Here is a 15,701-nt window from a genome sequence, read left to right on the forward strand (position 1 = left end):
AAATACCCCTGTCCTCTCTGAATATTACCAACTGGCTCCTGTTTTATGGTCATCTGCGACACTGATGAGGCCGGTTTGCCTGTGTAAGATTTGTATGCGCGTTCAGCTCTCTGGTATAATAATGCTACCCTATAAACCTCCTCTAAAGGCTTAGTAGTACGGGACAGTTCTCTTTGACAGTCGGATTTGCGCACATTTATGATGAAAATATCTAGAATTTTTTCGGACGTATTGGCAAAATCACACCTACCGTCTATAGCACTTAGCTCCACATGGAATTTCTCAAACATTTCGTTGTCCCTCTGCTTTCTTCCGTATACCAATCCTCGCTCGTGTTTTACGTTTCGCTCTCGTTTGAATGCGTTTTGCATTTCGTCTAGCACCCTGGGTACCTTTCCGTTTTGACGCTAATCGCCAGTGTTCTTGCTTTAAATATCCTCTGTGCTTTGTCCCCAATGCAGAGATACGGATTCGATCTTAACTTTTTCTCCGCTTTTATTCAATTTTTTCAGTTGATTTCCTCCGGGAGCGCTGCAATCGCCGTTGCGTTTAGGGTATTTGCAAAATAAAAACCATCGGGATCGATATCATATTTTGCAATCACTCTCCAGTAGAACTTGATTTAGTACTCTTCCGAGTAGGTCGAAGGCTTCGGCGTACGCGCGTCCCTGAACGATAGTATATTCAATAGATTTTTACCACCTCCTTTTCTTTCAGATGGCTGCGCCATGTTGAAGATCCAAAAAAGTTTGGTAATGAAAGATTAATTTCATAAGGCAACTGTACGGTATGAAAATCTAACTTTACTGCACTTGGTTGTTTTAGCATTTATGAACAATATCGATCGCAAGGTCACAGCAGCAGGTCCCCAGACAGAAGACAAACTACTTACATAAACTTACATAACTAACATAAACTTAAACTGGTCCCTATATGAATATTTTCAGCCGAAAGAGCAGAGCGAGTATAACTTTCTTATGAGAATAACGCTGCTGGAACTGCACCATTTTTCGAGAGCAGATCACAACATCAATTTAACTGATTTCTCATGTAGCAAAGACTTATATCCCATTTTAATTGTCGGTTCAAATGATCAATATTTCCAATCGCAGCTTGCTCAAACAGTGTCACAGTGACAAAGGCGGGATCAGTTGTAAACATAATTAGAATTAATTACGCTAATATACCATTACAAGATTATTGGCCAAAATACGCAAAACATTTGCTAGTCGGTTTATTTAATTTTTTACCTATAAATTATTTCGAGGCCAATTTGTGCACTGGGTAGGCGCACACTTTTACGTCTGTATTTTCCAGGATTCCAGAGACAAATCTTCAAATATGTTCCAAAATGTAAGTGGATTTCACTTACAAAGTTTGAGTGGTTTCCGCGTACAAATACCTCTAACGTAAGTTTTATCGGAACATTGATTTTGTTGCCGATTCCGCAACGAACGAATATAGGTAGCTGGTTTGGATTCCGCAAATATAGACGGATTTCGCAACTGTAAGTGCAATCCGCAAAATTATGCAATTTCCGCTTACAATTTGCGGATTCCGTTTACAAATTGATGAATCCGCTTGCAATTTGCGGATTCCACTTACAATTGTTCATTCCGCGACAGCATAAGTTTGTAACAACATATATTATTATTTGCTCTTGGATACCACAAACTGATTCTGGAAATCTTATTTTGCTTTTTGCGGAATCCGCTTACAATTCACAAAATGCTGCACAGTTTGGCCTCGTAATGTTTTTTGTCTATTTTACCTGATTTTGAGCTGAACCTTGTTCCCCTCATTTTAGGAAATCACTGAACCGCACAATTTTGATTTTTTTTCAAATCTCAGCCTACTTTTTTCCGCATCAAAGATTTGTTTCGGAAAAAATTAATGATGCGCCATCCTAAAAATTTGTTTGTTAAGTTATGTAATAGGCGAAAACTGTACCGTCTGCAAATTGAAATATTTGAACGAGGTTTCTTTAAGTTAACTTCAAACCGTTCACAAATAGTTTCAAAGCACTCAAGCTCAGCATTGTTCCTCATGATAATCTATAACCTAATCTATCTCAACAAGAATATCCGACTTTAACGATGTGTTTTCGCTTTCTTGAAAAACAAGAAATGACTCACAAGCTTGAAATAGCAACCTGTCTGAAATTAATTTGTTGAATTTTTTGATGTGCATAAGAATTGAGTATTATCGTGAGGCCTTGAAAGAGAGCTCAGGTAGGTTTGTCAACTAGGAAGTTGGAAACATTTTACAGTAAAAAATATAAGCGCGTCTATCAACAAATTGGAATCGATTAAAAATCTAACCTATGAGTTATTTTGCCAGATTTTGGTTATACGCCAATTTGACAATTGACAATCATCTTAAATGACTTCAATTTTTCACATGCAATCAGGAAAACACCGGGAAAAAAATTGAAAACCAAAACTCAGCAAATACAAAATTGAAAAAAATGCAAAACTGAATTACCAAACCCGTGCAACCAACTAAATTATAATCAAATCAAAGTTCAAAGCAAGAAAGACTCAAATACATTGTGTAAACTAGAAACGATTACATTTCGTTTTCTATATGGCACTCAGCTCAATTGCCAGAAACCACACCCTTGCTCTACCCCCTGACCAGGCTGGAAGCACAGTTTGTCTTTAGTGCCAACCAAGAAACACTCGTTTTGCAGTTGCTTAAGATTTAAAAAAATAATTGGGTTTAACAATTTGGACCCCCATAGCTTAACTTTGGTATAGGAACGTTAACTTTACGTTTGGTTTGTATTACTTTCCGCCTGTTTAAGTATCAGAACGGTTTACTATTAAGCATTTGTAACTTTCAATTGCTTATTTTTTTTCGTTATACTTATTTGAAAAAATATTTACCGCACCATTGTTCTTTTGCTTTGTTCCTTTTTAAGTTTAGGTCTAGCTACCTAGGACATGAACTAACAAAGTAGGTCAAAACTACGACTGGATACGACATTTACAACAACTGCAACGACAACAACGATCAACTACGACAAACTAGCCATGCCAAACAAAACCACTCTCCCCCAGAGAAATCTTCTCATCGCCCAACTAGAGCGCCTCTTCAGACGAGTACGAAAAGCCATCAGTGACATCAATACAAACTACAACATAGCTGACTCAGAAACCGAGATGAAGAAAAGTCTCAGCAATTTGGAAGACACCACTACGTACCTTGTAGACCACCCGACTGAGCACGCCACTGCGGAGGATCTCATCAACCGCTTCACTGATATACAAGACAAGACGAACACGACGACATCATGGATGAATTTAGACAGATGCTACAAGAAAAAACAGCAGAGACAACTCCACAACAGCAGAACACTAATGCCACCACAGTTCAAGCCCCCCAAACAGCTGATTCAGTGCAACGACAGACAATACTAGATCGGGACTCTAGCCAGGCGTCAACATTATCCAAAAGCAGCCATCAGCCCGGATCATCAGCTCAGCAAACAGTAGAGGACCAAAACTCTTCAGATAGCCAAGATACTCAGCAGCAAGTCTCCCAGACAGGTCTCGAAATAAACAGACCACCACTTCAACAAACAGAACACGACACCACCAACGCAAACCTCAGCTTCAACATAGTTACAGAACAGCAGTTCATTCCAGCAGCAAAATCTCAAACATCAAGTAACGGACAGTCGCGAGCAAATTACAGCCTCATGACTAGACACCCAAAAGTAAAAATTGAGCCTTTCGGCGGAAACACTATGAAGTGAGCATGTGGTTCGGACTCTTCGAAGCAGCAATCCACAATCAACCCATCTCGGGCGCCGAAAAGATGACTCATCTGCAGACTTTAACGACTGAAAAAGCAAATCAAGCTATGTTTGGCTACTCCTGCAATAGCACTATGTACAACGCTGCCCTCCACGAACTACGACGACGATATGGACGACCCGACATCATCATCAATGATTTCGTCAACAGACTACAGAGCTTCAAGCAACCATCAACTCATCACAAGGATTCGTTCATGGAATTTTCCACATTCATCAAAAACATAGTGGAAACGTTTTGGACGCTTGGGTTCAAAGACGATTTGAACTCTACAATATACGTTCAATATGCCGTCAGCAAACTGCAACGTCATCTGCAGCTTCAATGGACACAGTACATCACCGCCCAGAACATCGACCAGCCTAATTTTATCGCCTTCAACGACTGGATCAGACAGTTTGCATTAGCATGCGATCATTTACCATCTATGCAACCGCAGCAACTGACCCTGGACTCGAGCGATCGACAACAAATAGCCCCAAAACTTCGACACGCCAACGGATTGCGACCATCAATCAACCAGCCTTCGACAGACAAACTCACCACCCAGCATACTGCAGCAAGTATCAGAATTCATCTTTGGAAGAGAAGAAGAGACTCGTTTCTGAAAAGAAACTTTGTTTCAACTGCCTTGGCCAACATCAAGTAAAAGACTGCCCATCAAAGCGCATATGCAGCAAATGCAATCAGCATCATCACACAACTCTACACGACGAACTACGAACACAAATAACACCAAAGTTCAATCCAAACCAGCGACCGAATCAACTCAACCATCTTGCCAGCCAAAAGAAGATATCAAGAATCAACAACTCACTGCTGCTACTTTTACCAGTAACATTACGACACCGCAACATATACCTTAATGTATACGCCTTTCTTGGTACAGGAAGTACAAACACCTACATATCGCAACCGACAGCAGCATATCTTCAACTGGAGGAAACTAACAATCAGGAACAACTTCTCATTGGAGGTTTCTTCAACACGCAAACGATAGAGGCTAAGACAGTGGATATTACAATTCATTCATTTGGAAATAACGTTTTAGCGTTTGAGCTAACTAATATTTTAATTAAAGAGAACATCAACTTGAATGCAGCGTAGCCCGAAAAGTTGAACGACATCTGCAGCCATTTCGACCACCTTAAGAATATATGTTTTCCAGACTTCAGAAAAAACGACGTAGCCCTATTGATTGGAACGGACAATATTGACATTATCAGCCCGAAGACCCCCATGAAAGGAAATCAAAATGTTCCTCGAGCAGTCCTTACAGCCCTAGGATGGACAATAGCAGGACCCAACAACGACACTGGATACTTCTCAAGCCACCAAGCAACAGCCACCCCAAAACAGATATCAACTGACGACACACAAATCTCGGATCTTCTCGCTTCATTCTGGCGAATGGAAACCTATGCCACATCACCTGAAATAACTATGTCATCTGACGAAAGACACGCTATGCAAACACTTCGGAAAACCATATCATTCTACGACAACCGCTATCAACTTGGACTTCTGTGGAAACCAAATGCAAATTTTTCCAACAACTAAAAAGCAGCAATTGCCCAATACAACCGGATGAAAATACAAGTTAACAAAAATTCAGAAAAGTTGGCTCTCTACCAGAATACAATTGACCAGGATCTCAACAAGCACTACATACGGAAATTAGAGCCAGACGAAATACCTTCGACAGGATGGATTTTACCTGAACATGGCGTAATCAACCCAAACAAGCCAGGAAAACTTCGCCGTGTTTCCAATGCGAAATCCAAATTTAAAGGAGTTTGTCTGAATGATATGCTTCTCACTGGACCTGACTTGCTCTGCAATCTACTAGGAGTAATTACGCAATTTCGCGAAGGTAAGCACCGAATCACTGCCGACATTGAAGGAATGTCTATGCAGGTTTCTGTTAACCGCGAAGACAGAAAATGTTTTCGTTTCCTCTGGGGAGCGGAAGAACCCGATTTTTTTGAGTACACTCGATTCGTCTTTGGAGCCAAATGTTCTCCCAATTGTGCAATTTACGCATTGAGAACTTGCGCAGACGACAATGCTGAAAGTCATCCCCACATCAAAAAACTTGTCTACGAGAACTTCTACATGGACGACTTCTTCGAAGCCACCGATAACATCGAAGTTGAACACTTCATGAACACAAGACCCATCACTACAGTTTCAGCATCGCCCGATGATGATGAAGCCCTCACCGCTAATCATTTTCTTCTCGGGAGAGCGCAGGCCAGCATGTCACCTCTACAAACCCAACAGCCGTCAACACTCAGTCGACAATGGAAATTCACCCATCAACTCGCAACCCATATTTGGAAACGCTTGATGAAGGAGTTTATCCCAAGCGACATTGAAGGGATGTATATGCAGGTTTCTGTTAACCGCGAAGACAGATAATTTTTTTCGTTTTCTCTGGGGAGCGGAAGAACCCAATTTTTTTGAGTACACTCGATTCGTCTTTGGAGCCAAATGTTCTCCCAATTGTGCAATTTACGCATTAAAAACTTGCGCAGACGACAATGCTGAAAGTCATCCCCACATCAAAAAACTTGTCTACGACAACTTCTACATGGACGACTTCTTCGAAGCCACCGATAACACCGACACCGCAGTAAAATTCATAGAAGACCTTCGACACGTACTACAAAAAGGAAGCTTCAACCTGACAAAGTGGATCACTACGGATCATAGAATTCTGCAAACAATACCAGAAGAACAAAGATCCATCACCATAGACGAAATCAAGGACCCTCAAATCTTCAAGCGAATTCTCGAAATACGATGGAGAGTAAGTAACGATACACTCATCTTCAGTACTGACAAACTACACGAACTCGCTCAGAAGAAACCTACACAAGGGAACCTACTTCGCGCAACTTCTTCAATCTTTGACCCAATTGGAATAGCAGCACCTATTACTATTCGACTACGAATAATCCAGCAAGCAATTTGGAGAGAATGAATGAAGTGGGACGGCCAAAAATACACAAGAAATGATACTTGAACTCTTTGAGCTTCTCGACGAGAGAAACGATCTACGGACAGTGGAAATATCTCGACACTATTTTGGATACAGCTACGACAATATCGCTCTTCATGTTTTTTCAGATGCCTCCTACAGCGCCCTAGCAGCAGTCGCTTATTTTGTATACAGCAGCAGTGCCACTCGGCAAATCAGCAGCGCCTTTGTTCTAGGAAAAGCTCGAGTGGCTCCTCTAAAAAACACACAAATAACTAAATTGGAACTACAAGCCGCAGTTTTTGGTGCTCGCCTCGCAAAGTTCATTCGCAGAGCGCAGAGAACAAAGGATTGACATCAACTTTACGCATATGTGGACAGACAGCACAACAGCGCTTCAATGGATACAGGGATCTGCTAAACGACAACAAATTTTTGTGGCTCACAGAGTTGCAGAAATTTTGGAAAGCACCCAAGCGAGTCAATGGAATCATTGCCCAGGACCCCTAAACCCAGCAGACGACGGAACCCGTGCAATATCCCTATCAGAATTCAGTAACAAGTCAAGATCGTTCACCGGACCGAAATTCATATGTGAACCAGAATGCAACTGGCCAAGGCTACAGTTAAGCGACGCCAATACGGATACATTGCAACTCAACGATCAAACTGGACACATGGATGAAATTGCAACAACCCCAGTGCTAGCTTTTCAAGCTTCCACCAAAAAGACAGGACTAAGTTTCATCGATTACAGCAGATTCTCCAAATGGACAAGAATTCTCAGAACAACTGCATACGTGATGCGTGCCGCCAGGATTTTCAAAGATAAGAGACTACACTCATGCAACGAAAGCCCGACCACCGAATTGACAAGCAACAACATGATTGCCGCAAAGAATTTTATCTTCAAGCAGACGCAACGAGACAGCTTCAAACCAAAGGTCAACGCATTGACACAAAATAAACGAATCAACACAACTAGCAGACTTCGATATCTATCACCATTTCTAGACAAAGACGGACTCTTGCGAGCACGTGGACGCCTCGAGAAATCTCAGTTGGACTATTGCATAATACACTTGATGGATTATCCTTGGTGGAAACCACCCAGCAGTTCACCTCTTTATAGGACAAACACACAAAACAACCAGCATTCGCCACGCCAGCACTTGAAAAATATTCTTCAAAACGAGAATTGGATTCTCTGTGTTCGCGCACACATTGACAAGATCATAAAAAACTGTTAGGACTGCCAACGACAACAGGCAACTGGACTACAGCCGGAACCTGCGCCCCTACCCGCTTTCAGATTTCCAGAAGATAAACTCTTCCCGTTTCAACAAACAGGATTAGATCTCTTTGGACCGCTTGCTTCGAAAACCGCAGGAAACTACAACAATCGCTATGGCGTTATAATGACTTGCCTAACAACACGAGCCGTACATCTTGAGATATGCCAGGACCAATCATCCGATGACTTCATCAATACCTTACGACGATTCTTTGCACGCAGAGGACAACTAGCCAAAATTGTTTCTGATAATGGTACAAATTTCACCGCAGCCGAAAAAGAACTCAACAGACACTTCGACGCCGATGTTACACGACAGTTCTACGCCAACCATCAGATTGCATGGACCTTCAACCCTGCCTATGCTCCTCATTTCGGAGGTGTATGGGAACGACTCATAAAATTAGTCAAAGACTCGTTCTATGCCATCATAGGAAGCCAGATTCTAACAGACGACATATTCAACACCGTTCTTTGCGAAGTTGAACACTTCACGATCACAAGACCCATCACTACAGTTTCAGCATCGCCCGATGATGTTGAAGCCCTCACCGCTAATCATTTTCTTCTCGGGAGAGCGCATGCCAGCTTGCCACCTCTACAAACCCAACAGTCGTCAACACTCAGTCGACAATGGAAATTCACCCATCAACTCGAAACCCATATTTCGAAACGCTTGATGAAGGAGTTTATCCCAACACTACTGCCAAGACAACGATGGATAAAGAAGACGCCGCCTATCAAATTAGGAGGAATTGTCTGGATTCTTCAGGATATGACGCCACGAGGACTCTGGCCAATTGGACGAATCACAGGAAACAAACCAACCGATGATGACCAGATCCGCGTTTACTTCGTCAAAATTAGAGACAAAATTGTGTCAATACCAGCCATTACACTAGCACCTGTTAGTCCGGATTATTGTAATCAACCAGCAAACAAAGATTCGAAACAATGAGAGCCTCACCCCAAAGCAGACTTGCACCGACAGCCATAGCCGATAACTTCAACTGACACTTAAACGACCGTTAAGCCAGCGTTTTAGGTTTTATAAGTAGGAACTACTACATCCCTTTTTACCTAATTTAATTTGCAACTGCAAAATGAGGCCGAGTGTTATATGCCAATTTGACAATTGACAATCATCTCAAATGACTTCAACTTTTCACATGCAATCAGGAAAACTCCGGGAAAGAAATTGAAAACCAAAACTCAGCAAATACAAAATTGAAAAAAATGCAAAACTGTGTTACCAAACACGAGCAACCAACTAATTTGTAATCAAATCAAAGTTCAAAGCAAGAAAGAGTCAAGTACATTGTGTAAACTAGAAACGATTACATTTTCGTTTTCTATAATTTTACTGTTTTTTCTTCTTAAAAGCCGCCTTTTATTTTGTATAAAAATTAGAAATTGATTTTTCATTTATCGATCCTGATGTATGTAACTTCGTTAACGTTATTAATGCTTGTTTATTTAAATACGGATCAATTATAATACAACTACGTATCAAATATAATATAAACAAACCGTTTTGACGAAAATGTTTTGGGGCCGGTTTATTAAAAATTACAATTGGGAGTTTTACTCAGGCGAGTAATTCCTTAAAATTGACCGATTACTTAACTTATTCTATTAATTTTTGTCAATTATTTCTTTCTTTATATGGTAAAACTAAAAAAAAAATTCACTTTAGGTTATTTTGCTCTGAATTTTGATCATTTTTAATTCCCAAAATATTAACTAATAAAGTTGAGTTATAATCAAAGCTGTTTTCTTTTTTTTTCCAATTTTTCTATTTTACGGCTGAGTTGTTTTTTTGTTTTTTTTTGTCAATCTTTTGATATATGTTCATAGTTCCTAACAAAATGAACATCAAGTGAGAACTTTCTGAAAAACTTTTCCAGCGTTTTTCTCAGTTTTCTAATAACTATTTTGGTGAGACTCCCGGTCACTTTTGCCCCCCAGTATTTTTGTACCAATCTGCCTGACGTGTGGAAAAGCATTTTGAATTTTTTAAGTTATTTTTATTTTGTTTGGTGAAAACATTTGGCAACTTTTTGACATTTGGCAATTTCAAAAATCGTCAAAAATCGGTTTAATTATACGAAAAGCAAACGACAAAACACGTTCTTGCAGCAAACAAGGTCAGCAAACAAAACTTTTAATTTTCTTGTAATTTGGAATGAAAATAAAAACCTAACAAGACCGTATGTATATCAGGGCGAAGCCCCGAATGTTCTGACTGCACTTTAGGGCCAAATAATAATTGTTTTGATTGACTAATTGACGAAATAATTTCAAAAATCGTTTTTTTTGTTCATGTTTTCCACCTCATGCATTTTATAGCCCCATATTTAAAGCACAAAGGGCGAATTGAGCGCTTCGTCTTCTTTTAATAAGACTACTTTACTGGCTTGAAGTAAATTTTGAATGCATAAATTTTGAATGCACGCGTGGTATGAGAAGGCAAAATTTCACATTAAGTATCCCAAAATGGCCAAATTAGCAACGTCCAAAGCCCCGTTACCTTACAAAACGTGTACACTGAGCTCAAGAAAACACTATCGCTTAGAAGAATTTTAAAAATTTCTTCAAGAAGGCTTAGTTAAAAACGGTACGATAAATAAAATAAACCGGCTCAAGCATAAACATTACTATTTCTTTTCACAGGTCGGCAGCAAAACTATGTATAATCAACAGTTTAATTAGAGAGCGATAAAAGAGTAGTAAATCAACTTCTATATATATGGAAAGTTAACCGCCTGTTGAGATCTGATCTCGTGATATGACATCGCGCGATATCGCGTGACATCGTGCAATATCCAATCAAATTCTTATTTTGAACCAAAAAGTGGGAAATGACTTCTCTATAAAGTGAGAGGTCATTTCTCTAAAACTTAACACTCCTCCTTTCAAAATAAGTACTAAATCATAGCCTACACTAGTCTGGAGGTTCAGTTTTACCATGTCCCATACGATGTTTGTTAAGAGCAAAATTACTTTTCTTTTGTCCTATGTCAAATATCCGTATCAATTTGCCTGCTCTGCTTTCAAACTTCTTACGCTCCCTTAGCTTTGAACCTAACTTCATGTCAATACTCTGAAATTTCTCAACCTCGCATAAGTTTCTCGACTCCTCCTTACCTCGTTGATTTAATGACGTTTTAGATTTTTCAATGGGCTCTAGGTTCATTTTTCAGCTCAACTTCTTCCCTTATATCATCGTCTTTTAACAAGTTCTCCTTTTGCTCATTAAAATTCTTCTCTTCTGTTTCTGTGCAAAAATAAGTCTTACTGACTCTGAACTCAGAAGAATTGTTTTGCATTTTTTCAACACTTAATTTTTTGTGTTTTCCAAGTCCTATTATTTTCCAAATGAAAAGATTACCTCGCTCACTAAGTGGATAAACAGTCCCATTTCCTTGCTCAATATATGACCCATCTCCAAAAACTACTTTAGCTCCTCCTCTGGTAAGTTTTGAGACTGACACTAAATTTTCTGAGTTTTCTGGTACATAGAAACAATCACTCATTGAAATTTTTTTCGAATTTCCTTGACAATCTTTCACAAAAAATTCAACTCTTCCTTTACCTAAAACCTTAGACTCCGTTTTGTTAGCGTTTTCAACAGTTTCGCTAAAACTCTGGTCAAGCTCAACAAATAAATTTTTATCCTTTATCATACTGCATGTTGCGCCTGAATCTATAACTAGGTTACTGTCGACTCTCTCAGCCGAGTTGTAAAAGCTAAAATGAGTTTCATTAGTTTCAGCTAACAGCTGGTCTTCTCTCACGCTTTTTCTCTCAAATTCCTTCTTGCAATCCCTAGCTATGTGTCCTATTTCTAAACACCTGAAACATTTCACAGGAGGTCTATCACTAGATGACTGGTTAACCTTATTCACTAACTTAGATCTACAATGAGCTGCTATGTGTCCTGTCTTATTGCACCTAAAACATGTTTTTATTCTCGAAATAAACGAATGCTCAGTCTCCTCCTTCTCATTTTTATGATCACTTTCAAAGTTTAACAAATCTTTCTTAATTTCGTTCAAACTCTTATCATCTTTGCTAAACTTAACCAAAGTACAAAACGTATTGAACTCTTTTGGTAGGCCTTTAAGAATGATTGACACAAACATCTTTTCACTTAAACCCTCGTCTTCTTCATTTAAATTATACTGCAACTCTTCAGCTCTAGTGATATAATCGACTACACTCTCATTAGTTTTCATTCTTATCGAAGTTAAATCTGAAATCAATTGCTGCAGTCTAGGTCTCTCGGCGCTTTTGAACCTTTTGCACAAAATTTCCCAAGCCTTACTTCCCTTGCCTTTATAAGGTCTTAAAAACAAAACAGATTTTTTGTCTAAACATTGCACCAACTCATACCAAACATGCAATTCTTTTTCATCTAAAATTTCTCTCCCTTTTCTTAAAGATGCCTCTCTCTGATCTACAGTAGCATTATTCCTAACACTGGGTGCAAAATTTTTCTCATCTACTTCTCTATTGATAACTTTATTCAGTTTAAGATGAAAAATTCTAGCCTCAAATTGCTCTGCAAAATACAAAAAATCTTCTTCTTTTCCTGAAAACACTATTCGCTCTGACTTAGACATTTTTCAACTAAATCGTATTGCTCTGAACAAAGACCTTATGTTCCACGTACTTTTCAATGACCAAAAATTCAGATTATATTATATCAGCAAACATAACGCAGCGCATAATATAAGTAATCATGTATCTCATTACCTAAGTCTGATCCAAAACCTAACGATAAGCGTACTGAATAACACATCAGCGATGTAGCAAAGCTAAGGTTACTTCACAGACTTCATACATAGCAATATATATTAGCACAATAGAAATTTTGGAGTGTTTTTTTTGAACTTCTATTTTTTAAATCTGATTGAAGTTCAGATCTCACCGCGACGGATTACGATCCCCCCAAGCAACAACAAGTATCTACAAATTTATAAAACACCACATCAAATGAGTTTATCAAAATGAACAGTTTGTCAGTTTCTATCTATCACTGTTTTTTTTCTCTCTTTCTCTTTCTCTCTTTCTCTTTCTCTCTCTCTCTCTCTCTCTCTCTCTCTCTCTTTCTCTGTGTGTATCTCTTTTTCGTGTGCTTCTTTCAGCTTTCCGTGTGACTCTAGACTTCACTGATCACTGAATTGTCTCAATGCCCTGTCTCACTGACTCTTTGTATTGCTCTGTTGTCTGACTGCCAGTTCATTATCTTCTTTTTGACTTTTTCCTCGTTTGTCTTTTTTTGTGACTTTAACTGTGTCAACAATTTACAGCTTGCTCTCTCAGTATTTTTCGTTAAGTCAATCAATCTTGACTTCTGACATTTATTTTAGCAGCTGGGCCCATAACCTTTCACAGGTCGGCAGCAAAACTATGTATAATCAACAGTTTAATTAGAGAGCGATAAAAGAGTAGTAAATCAACTTCTATATATATGGAAAGTTAACCGCCTGTTGAGATCTGATCTCGTGATATGACATCGCGCGATATCGCGTGACATCGTGCAATATCCAATCAAATTCTTATTTTGAACCAAAAGTGGGAAATGACTTCTCTATAAAGTGAGAGGTCATTTCTCTAAAACTTAACATGTTAAGTTTTAGAGAAATGACCTCTCACTTTATAGAGAAGTCATTTCCCACTTTTTGGTTCAAAATAAAAATTTGATTGGATATTGCACGATGTCACGCGATATCGCGCGATGTCATATCACGAGATCAGATCTCAATAGGCGGTTAACTTTCCATATATATAGAAGTTGATTTACTACTCTTTTATCGCTCTCTAATTAAACTGTTTTCACAGGTCGGCAGCAAAACTATGTATAATCAACAGTTTAATTAGAGAGCGATAAAAGAGTAGTAAATCAACTTCTATATATATGGAAAGTTAACCGCCTGTTGAGATCTGATCTCGTGATATGACATCGCGCGATATCGCGTGACATCGTGCAATATCCAATCAAATTCCTATTTTGAACCAAAAAGTGGGAAATGACTTCTCTATAAAGTGAGAGGTCATTTCTTTAAAACTTAACACTCCTCCTTTCAAAATAAGTACTAAATCATAGCCTACACTAGTCTGGAGGTTCAGTTTTACCATGTCCCATACGATGTTTGTTAAGATCAAAATTACTTTTCTTTTGTCCTATGTCAAATATCCGTATCAATTTGCCTGCTCTGCTTTCAAACTTCTTACGCTCCCTTAGCTTTGAACCTAATTTCATGTCAATACTCTGAAATTTCTCAACCTCGCATAAGTTTCTCGACTCCTCCTTACCTCGTTGATTTAATGACGTTTTAGATTTTTGATGGGCTCTAGGTTCATTTTTCAGCTCAACTTCTTCCCTTATATCATCGTCTTTTAACAAGTTCTCCTTTTGCTCATTAAAATTCTTCTCTTCTGTTTCTCTGCAAAAATAAGTCTTACTGACTCTGAACTCAGAAGAATTGTTTTGCATTTTTTCAACACTTAATTTTTCGTGTTTTCCAAGTCCTATTATTTTCCAAATGAAAAGATTACCTCGCTCACTAAGTGGATAAACAGTCCCATTTCCTTGCTCAATATATGACCCATCTCCAAAAACTACTTTAGCTCCTCCTCTGGTAAGTTTTGAGACTGACACTAAATTTTCTGAGTTTTCTGGTACATAGAAACAATCACTCATTGAAATTTTTTTCGAATTTCCTTGACAATCTTTCACAAAAAATTCAACTCTTCCTTTACCTAAAACCTTAGACTCCGTTTTGTTAGCGTTTTCAACAGTTTCGCTAAAACTCTGGTCAAGCTCAACAAATAAATTTTTATCCTTTATCATACTGCATGTTGCGCCTGAATCTATAACTAGGTTACTGTCGACTCTCTCAGCCGAGTTGTAAAAGCTAAAATGAGTTTCATTAGTTTCAGCTAACAGCTGGTCTTCTCTCACGCTTTTTCTCTCAAATTCCTTCTTGCAATCCCTAGCTATGTGTCCTATTTCTAAACACCTGAAACATTTCACAGGAGGTCTATCACTAGATGACTGGTTAACCTTATTCACTAAGTTAGATCTACAATGAGCTGCTATGTGTCCTGTCTTATTGCACCTAAAACATGTTTTTATTCTCGAAATAAACGAATGCTCAGTCTCCTCCTTCTCATTTTTATGATCACTTTCAAAGTTTAACAAATCTTTCTTAATTTCGTTCAAACTCTTATCATCTTTGCTAAACTTAACCAAAGTACAAAACGTATTGAACTCTTTTGGTAGACCTTTAAGAATGATTGACACAAACATCTTTTCACTTAAACCCTCGTCTACTTCATTTAAATTATACTGCAACTCTTCAGCTCTAGTGATATAATCGACTACACTCTCATTAGTTTTCATTCTTATCGAAGTTAAATCTGAAATCAATTGCTGCAGTCTAGGTCTCTCGGCGCTTTTGAACCTTTTGCACAAAATTTCCCAAGCCTTACTTCCCTTGCCTTTATAAGGTCTTAAAAACAAAACAGATTTTTTGTCTAAACATTGCACCAACTCATACCAAACATGCAATTCTTTTTCATCTAAAATTTCTCT

General features: G+C 38.6%; 4 protein-coding genes across 4 annotated transcripts in view; 3 read left to right on the plus strand and 1 right to left on the minus strand.

Annotated features, from left to right (window-relative positions):
* Positions 1-15,701, minus strand: part of LOC134839467 (heterogeneous nuclear ribonucleoprotein D-like-B) — a 393,489-nt gene that overhangs the window by 225,516 nt on the left and 152,272 nt on the right. The window lies entirely within an intron of this gene.
* LOC134839672 (uncharacterized) lies at positions 5,409-6,242 on the plus strand. The gene has a single exon (XM_063855294.1). The coding sequence runs from the start codon at positions 5,409-5,411 to the stop codon at positions 6,240-6,242; it is 834 nt and encodes a 277-aa protein (XP_063711364.1).
* Positions 7,176-8,054, plus strand: LOC134839673 (uncharacterized). Its single transcript, XM_063855295.1, has one exon. It carries the CDS (start codon positions 7,176-7,178, stop codon positions 8,052-8,054), a length of 879 nt encoding a protein of 292 aa, XP_063711365.1.
* LOC134839674 (uncharacterized) lies at positions 8,223-9,056 on the plus strand. The gene has a single exon (XM_063855296.1). The coding sequence runs from the start codon at positions 8,223-8,225 to the stop codon at positions 9,054-9,056; it is 834 nt and encodes a 277-aa protein (XP_063711366.1).

This window comes from Symsagittifera roscoffensis, chromosome 2 (genome assembly GCF_963678635.1).
Source record: "Symsagittifera roscoffensis chromosome 2, txSymRosc1.1, whole genome shotgun sequence".
NCBI classification, from domain to species: Eukaryota; Metazoa; Xenacoelomorpha; order Acoela; family Convolutidae; genus Symsagittifera; species Symsagittifera roscoffensis.